The 8449-nt window shown below is 37.2% G+C and overlaps 1 protein-coding gene and 1 long non-coding RNA gene across 2 annotated transcripts; both read left to right on the forward strand.

The window, feature by feature from the left end:
- The first annotated feature begins 1948 nt into the window (after window positions 1-1948).
- On the forward strand, window positions 1949-4150 carry LOC133789263 (uncharacterized). Its single transcript, XR_009873527.1, has 2 exons — window positions 1949-2288; window positions 3741-4150. It is a non-coding gene; the product is annotated as an uncharacterized LOC133789263 (long non-coding RNA).
- Window positions 4151-5998: 1848 nt separating this feature from the next.
- LOC133792657 (putative F-box/kelch-repeat protein At4g22430) lies at window positions 5999-7426 on the forward strand. Its single transcript, XM_062230563.1, has 2 exons — window positions 5999-6041; window positions 6720-7426. Exons 1-2 carry the CDS (start codon window positions 5999-6001, stop codon window positions 7424-7426), a joined length of 750 nt encoding a protein of 249 aa, XP_062086547.1.
- Window positions 7427-8449: the final 1023 nt, after the last annotated feature.

Consider the following 8449-nt stretch of genomic DNA (forward strand, 5'->3'; position numbering starts at 1 on the left):
AAAAATCACGCCGAAAACTGTTCAGGAGAGCCCCATAAATAAAGCTTAAAGTGAAATCACAGTAAGAGAATTAAAATTGTAATTTTTTTAACAAGTTTTTATATATATTTTTTCTATCTAAAGATTTAAAATATATATTATTTATATTATTCCCAAAATACCCTTATCAGAAGCATTTAAAATAACGAACTACAGAAGTCTTGCTTTGTTCCTGGAGAACCTCGGAACCTAGAGCATTTATCTTTCTTGGTTCCTAGAGGTCCTTGGAACCTGGAGCAGTAGTCTTGCTTGGTTCCTGGAGAACCTCGAAACCTGGAGGATTCATCTTGCTCGGTTCCTAGAGGACCTCAAAACTTGGAGCAATCATCTTGCTTGCTTCCTAGAGTTCCTCGGAACCTAGAGCAATAGTCTAGCTTGGTTTCTAGAGAACCTCGGAACTTGGAGCATTCATCTTGTACGATTCTTAGAGGTCCTCGTAACCCGGAGCAGTAGTCTTTCTTGGTTCCTGGAGATGCTTGGAACCTGGAGCAATCATCTTGCTCAATTCCAAGAGGTCCTCGAAACCTGGAGCAGTAGTCTTTCTTGGTTCCTGGAGAACCTTGGAACTTGGAGCAATAGACTGGCATGGTTCGTGGAGAACCTCGGTACCTGGAGCAATAATCTTGCTCGGTTCCTGGAGAACCTCAGAACCTGGACCAATAGCCTTTCTTGGTCTTCGGTACCTAGGGTGTCTCGTCTATCTTAGATCTTGGAATCGCTTGCCTAGCTCGGGAATGAGGCTTCCCTGACAAAGCTCGCCCGAATAGCCTACGAGCAGCTCAAATTTTTTTATAGTCACTATTTTCCATGCTCATGTCTAAGGCATTTCAAATGGCTTACAAGAAGACTCGTGAGGCTATGCGCATCAGAATCACTATTTAAAGACCAGCGAAGTCAAGTAATGATACGTCCAAGGCCTTATGATATGGTCCTCATGAGGAAGAGAGTTTACATGATAAGTCAGTCTTATGCAAGCATGAAGACTGACTTGGGGGGCAATTATTATACCCATTTTTGGAGTGTCACTCCCCATCGGACCAGATCATGCCTAAGGCCCAGTCACTTAGTACTTTGTCTAATTATTGGGCCAAACCCAATAATTTAAGTCCGCTCAAATGTAACCATAATCTCCTCAATATAAATAATAGGAGGGGGACCGAATAAGAGGGGAGGGGCGACAACTTTTTACAGAGAAAGCTCTTCATCTTCAATGGTCCCTTGCTTGATGGGGTTCTACCGTGGTGCTCTTAGTGGTGGTGTGAGGTGAGGTGAGTGAAAGAGAGTGAGGAAGAAACAAGAAAAAGGAAAAGATGAGATAGTTGTGAGATGGGTATTTTTGGTATCCTAAAATAAATTTGCATTATTTTGTAATGACAAAAAAATACATTTTTTTGAATTACAACCCTTATTAAGCATAAAAAGTCAAATTTCTCTATTAATATTAATATAATCAACGGTAATAATGTAAGTATTTAAGTATAAAATTAAGAATTTCCCAAATGATTTCTGCGTAAAAGGACTCCCGTTTTTCACATGGGCCGAGCCCACTGTTCAAAAAGCCCCGTAATGAGCCCAATTTGATTTTGAGTTAATGGGGATAACTTGAAAAATACCCAGTTTTAGGATTAGTTAACTAAAAATAGCTACTAATAATATTTAGTTGAATATTACCCACTTTTTTAAGCACATTTCTCATATTACCCTTAAAACACTACTAGAAGTCTAATGTAAAAATCTCAATCTTTGCCTCTGTCGTGTCATTTACTTCTCTCTTTAAATAATATACCACTGTGAGTTCTACTAGACCACTGTATAATGGGTAGAGTCATTAATAGTTTGGGTATTAATCTAAGAGTTTTAAAAGGTAGGTAAAAATTAAAGAGGTTAACTTAAATTACTTGGTGTAATTTTCACGAGAGATTCTACACTAGTTTGATTCCAGCCAGCCGTATGGCAAGCTGCTTAGGGTTCATAATTTCAGTTTTCCCCTTACTTTTCTCGTTTCTTGTTTTCAAATTCATTGTGTTTGGTCAAATGATTATCTGAAATCTTGTTAATTAGGGTTCATAATTTCAATTTCTGGATGCTCATGTAACATTAATTGCTAACATTTTTTTTACTGATCAACAGAAATGGCGCCGACGACGATTGCTGCAAGATTTGTATCTGGGACTCAGCAGAGGTTCTCAAGCAGTGGCAAAAAATTCTAAGCGAGGAGGAAAAAAGCTGCTGAAGATGTTTATATTAAGGTCATTTTCTTTCAATTTCTTTTCATTATGCATTTTCCTTATATTGTCACTTTGTAGTGTTTGATATGTGTATATGAATAATATCAATCATTTTTATGTGAATTTATTGACGTTGTTAGTATCTATCTATCGCTCTGAGTTTCTTTACTATATATGTATCTTTAGTAATATTTGGCCAAAGCTTTCGTACTCTATAGATAGTTTTGTTTTTGGTTTATTTGATGAATGAGGCAAGTGGGTAGATAGAATTTTATACCAATTGATATGTTCTTGAAATTTATTTTTATAACTCTAGTTTGTTTTCTGAAGCATGACATTGTTCATTTCATGTTCAGAGCTGTTTTTGCTTCTTTTTTTTTTTTCAAACAACAACATTTATTTACCCCCGTAGTTTGCTAACTAATTTGAACTACATAAGCTATGGCTATCAGGTTATATGATCAATTACCATACTTGTTGAAGTTTTTAATCGTCTCGAATGTTGAAATTGAATAGCTGGTGGTGATTTTTTCCCATCTAATTTCTCTTGCCTGAGTCACTCAATCTGTCTCTGTTTCCAGAAATGCGTTGAACATTTTTTTTCTTCTTTTGAGTGTATAGATTAAAAGTTTACTGTAGTTCTTATTGTCTCTGTATGATCTTTGTAATTTCAGAAAATTGAGCTTACAATTGAATTGTGTGTGTGTTCAGTTAGAGTATCTGTCTGCTTGTTTCATATAGAATGATTTAGGACAATCACCATTCACCACTCTCGTTCACTGAGATAGTATGTCATCTGCCTTGTCAAAATTGGAAGTAGCTGTTCAAATTTAGGCAATATGTTTTCTGTGGTTGCCGAACGGAGAGAGAAGAAAAAAATGGTTTATCCAATTGCTTTCGCAGTTGAGAGAACATTTAGTCTGTTCTGTCTAGACTCTTGGAGGGACTATTTCAAGTTCTTGTATTTATTTTTGGTGTTCCAGAATTAAACCTTGAATATATGACATTCTCCTTTTCTAGAATTTAAAGGGAAAGATGATGTTCCTGCATTCTTTTGCCACTAAGTAAAGGCCAAGAGATTTTCTTTTGTTTATCCTTTAGGCTTTGTTTTGAACCTGATTTTGTGAGAGAGAAAACTAGGAAAAAGAAGGGCGAAAATGTTCCTAAGGTGTTCTTTTGAAGCTTTCCTCTTATTTAATCTTTTTGTACAAGTTCTCACTAGTACAAAGTTACATCAAATTGAACTCTCACCTTTTCTAATCTATAAGAAAATTCTCATTTTTTTTCTTCTTAAAATCCAAACAAGCCTTTAAACATAGCCTTTACATGTCACAGCCTTAGTTGCCTTCCCACTTTCCTCTCAAAGCCCTTGACATCTTGTGAATTTCAAGTCTAGCAAAGGTCAAGTTGGCTCTTCATACCTCAGTTATTGCTTTTCTTTGAGCTTATACTTAATAACCTGAATCTTTCCAGGGACCTAAACCAGAAGAAACAACTACTGCGAGCTCTGAGGCGGCATCCAAACCTGTTGAGGCAAGCTCGGCAACCAAGGCCAAACCTGCTGCCTCGACGACCTCTGCTTCTGTTTCTGGAGATTCAACTCGAACAGTACCAACCAACAAGAATCGGAACTATGCAGTTGTGTTGCTGCTCTAGGATGGTATCTCAGAGGCAGTGAGAAGAAGCAAGAAGTTCAGGACTGAGAATAATGTGGTCGACTTGAAAAATTACACAATAACCGCCGCAAGTCAGCGATAAATCTGAATATGTTCATATCTTTGTTGATGTATAGAAATTCAAATATGATATTTTAAAATAATTTAGTATTAATACCTGTAGACTTGAACAAATTGCATTATGAAATAATAGCATGTAATTTGGCAGATTTTATATTAAAACTACAAAACATAAACTCCATTCATTCAGTTTTTGTAAAAAGCTATCTGTAAATCCATAGTGCCTTCTGATTCTACCATAGTTAATGTTGTGGATGTTGAGCTTGATGAAAACTCAGACCAAAGCAAAGCTAAAGGAGGAGTCTCTGTCTAGTATTCTGTGGTGCAATGAACTTCAAATTGATAAAACTAATAACCTCAAAATCAACACATTACACATCATAAAAATTACTACTTTGTTCATGTCATTTTCTGCCGTTGCTGGTGGTTTTCGACTTTATTCATTCATCACTAACACTATCAATTTTTTTTCTCTATAATTAGTAAACACTTGTTCACATAATATCTCTTACACAGGTTTACAAATAGCTTAGATATTTAGATTTAGTAACTCATTTGAAAATGCTTATACCATCGAAACAATGTCAAGGCAAGGCAAAATACTTGCATCAAAGAAATTTCAACTATAAGAAAATCCAAAAGTACCACTAATGCACTTTTATTTTATTCTAAATAAGCCATTTGTTAACAAGCATCATCTTAAATCGACTATATATGTATAAGAACAAAAATATAAGAGAAAGAAAATATTAGGCCAAATGTGACTTGAAGTAAATCAGCAAAAACAACATTTTTACTGTGTTATGGAAAGTAGACTTTCTTGTAGTGATTAAAAGCAAACCCAAGTACAGAAGTTCAAATAAACCAGAACATTATAAGCAAACCAAGTAGAAAAGTTCAAAGAAACATTTTCCCACATACATGTCAAGAAGCTCTCTTTCTTTGAAGGAAACCAGAGAACCCAAAACCCAACAAGATTTCCAATGAATTCTTTTTTCACATAAGTCTACAGCTTGACCCCAATAAGTTTCCACACAACAATAGATTTTGAATGGGGGTGTAAAAGAACCCAAGCACTCAACACAGTTGAATATGATGAAGAGGTTTCAGTCCTGTAATTGGGGCCATAGATACCCCAGTGAAAGATGTTCTAGTCTAGACATGGAAAAAATGATTATTGTGAATGAGTTACACTAGTCTAGTGGAGTATGAATGAAATGCTCAATTTACACTTCTCAATCAGTGTACTACTCTTTATTATCGGTTATACTAACTATTCAGAAGACAATTAAACTTCCTATAAAATGTTTCTGAGTTTTGAGTTCCTTTTCAAAGTCAGAAACAATAAAAGTTTTCCAGACCTGCTAAGTAAGTAAATTATGAGTCTAAAACAAACAAACATACAACAATTTTTATGAGCAAGTTTCTTTTTGTTGCCAAAACTTGTTATTTCTTCCTACTCTCAAGTTACACTTGAAGAGTTATAGCAAACAGATAGCATCCATCCCTCCCAGCAGCTCTTTGTTACCTGTTCCAACACAGTATTTAAAGTAGAATCAAAACAAGAGAAACGCATAAACAGTAGCATACTTAAGAAAAGTGTTGTGTTATACCTTCAGTTAGGTAGAGGAGGCATTATAGTAGGCCATCCTCTAAGAAGTAGAGGAAACACTGTAGTAATTGGACAGTAAGCAATATGATCGTAGCGACCACTCCCAAAACGGTATATACAGATATCAACATCACCCTCATTACTGATTACTCGTCTCAGGTAAACTACGTCGGCCTCTCCAGGATGGTGCGTAAGGGGAAACAAGGACCTTGTTCCCATCTCAGTATGTCGAACTGAGCCAAAACCCATCGTGGTCGTGGTGATGAAGAGGAAGGCTGTGCTAAATCCCATGCTCTGAGAACATAGTGACCAGCCCCCTTGTCCAAAAACAACTGCAGCAGACGCAGTTGTTGACCCCAAACCACTCCAAGATGCACACTAAAATGGTCATTCCGATTGAGACTAGTGTCAAACTCCACCGGCAGGGTAATCGAACAACATTCAATAGTAGTAGGATCGAATCCGACTATCCCCGCATAAGATAATATCCCGAACGACCAGTACACAACTCCATTGCATCCAATTGGTGTATGATACCTATCATCTAACTTGACCGAAAAGTGGAATCTGAAACAGACACTCCATTCTCCTGTCTCAGAAGAGTAGATGGATGCACGAAACTTGTCCCCCGGTTGTGGATGAAGAGCTGAAGTAATTACAACGACCTTGTATGATGATGAGGATGATAGTACAAATCCACACCTATATGTATAGCTCGTAGAGTAACATGTGAGCTCTTCGTACAAATTTTCGGGACATGGAGGGAGTTGAGCCACTTGTTTGGTTACGGGGTTAACGATACAGAGGCGGTATCTCCTCCCGTGAAGCTCCACTAGTAACAAGTCATGGTAGGAAGCCAATATATGGGCGTTGGGCCAATCAAAATTTCTGCTGTACTTGTTTGGCTAACCAATTGGCAAGACTAACCTATGTGAGATTGTTATCAGTCCAAATGTTTCTTTCTTAGTTGAACAAATTATGATTAGGATCTTATTTTGTTATTATTACATTATTTATTTATTCATTTATTTTATGTGTCTTTTCTGAGGAGATTTGATTGGCCCAACGCCCATATATTGGCTTCCTACCATGACTTGTTACTAGTGGAGCTTCACGGGAGGAGATACCGCCTCTGTATCGTTAACCCCATAACCAAACAAGTGGCTCAACTCCCTCCATGTCCCGAAATTTTGTACGAAGAGCTCACATGTTACTCTACGAGCTATACATATAGGTGTGGATTTGTACTATCATCCTCATCATCATACAAGGTCGTTGTAATTACTTCAGCTCTTCATCCACAACCGGGGGACAAGTTTCGTGCATCCATCTACTCTTCTGAGACAGGAGAATGGAGTGTCTGTTTCAGATTCTACTTTTCGGTCAAGTTAGATGATTGGTATCATACACCAATTGGATGCAATGGAGTTGTGTACTGGTCGTTCGGGATATTATCTTATGCGAGGATAGTCGGATTCGATCCTACTACTATTGAATGCTGTTCGATTACCCTGCCGGTGGAGTTTGACACTAGTCTCAATCGGAATGACCATTTTAGTATGCATCTTGGAGTGGTTCGGGGTCAACAACTGCGTCTGCTGCAGTTGTTTTTGGACAAGGGGGTTGGTCACTATGTTCTCAGAGCATGGGATTTAGCACAGCCTTCCTCTTCATCACCACGACCACGATGGGTTTTGGCTCAGTTCGACATACTGAGATGGGAACTACATGGAACAAGGTCCTTGTTTCCCATGTCCTTGTTTCCCCTTACGCACCATCCTGGAGAGGCCGACGTAGTTTACCTGAGATGAGTAATCAGTAATGAGGGTGATGTTGATATCTGTATATACCGTTTTGAGAGTGGTCGCTACGATCATGTTGCTTACTGTCCAATTACTACAGTGTATATTCGCGTGTTTCCTCTACTTCTTAGAGGATGGCCTACTATAATGCCTCCTCTACCTAACTGAAGGTATAACACGACACTTTTCTTAAGTATGCTACTGTTTATGCGTTTCTCTTGTTTTGATTCTACTTTAAATAATTTGTGTTGGAACAGGTAACAAAGAGCTGCTGGGAGGGATGGATGCTATTTGTTTGCTATAACTCTTCAAGTGTAACTTGAGAGTAGGAAGAAATAACAAGTTTTGGCAACAAAAAGAAACTTGCTCATAAAAATTGTTGTATGTTTGTTTGTTTTAGACTCAGAATTTACTTACTTAGCAGGTCTGGAAAACTTTTATTGCTTCTGACTTTGAAAATGTTATTTGAAAAGGAACTCAAAACTTAGAAACATTTTATAGGAAGTTTGTCTTCTGAATAGTTAGTATAACCGATAATAAAGAGTAGTACACTGACTGAGAAGTGTAAATTGAGCATTTCATTCATACTCCACTAGACTAGTGTAACTCATTCACAATAAACAATAATCATTTTTTCCATGTCTAGACTAGAACATCTTTCACTGGGGTATCTATGGCTCCAATTACAGGACTGAAACTTCTTCATCATATTCAACTGTGTTGAGTGCTTGGGTTCTTTTACACTCCCATTTGAAATCTATTGTTGTGTGGAAACTTATTGGGGTCAAGCTGTAGACTTATGTGAAAAAAGAATTCATTGGAAATCTTGTTGGGTTTTGGGTTTTTGGTTCTCTGGGTTTCCTTCAAAGAAAGAGAGCTTCTTGACATGTATGTGGGAAAATGTTTCTTTGAACTTTTCTACTTGGTTTGCTTATAATGTTCTGGTTTCTTTGAACTTCTGTACTTGGGTGTGCTTTTAATCACTACAAGAAAGTCTACTTTCCATAACACAGTAAAAATGTTGCTTTTGCT

The sequence above is a fragment of the Humulus lupulus genome, chromosome 7, assembly GCF_963169125.1.
Source record: "Humulus lupulus chromosome 7, drHumLupu1.1, whole genome shotgun sequence".
NCBI lineage: Eukaryota > Viridiplantae > Streptophyta > Magnoliopsida > Rosales > Cannabaceae > Humulus > Humulus lupulus.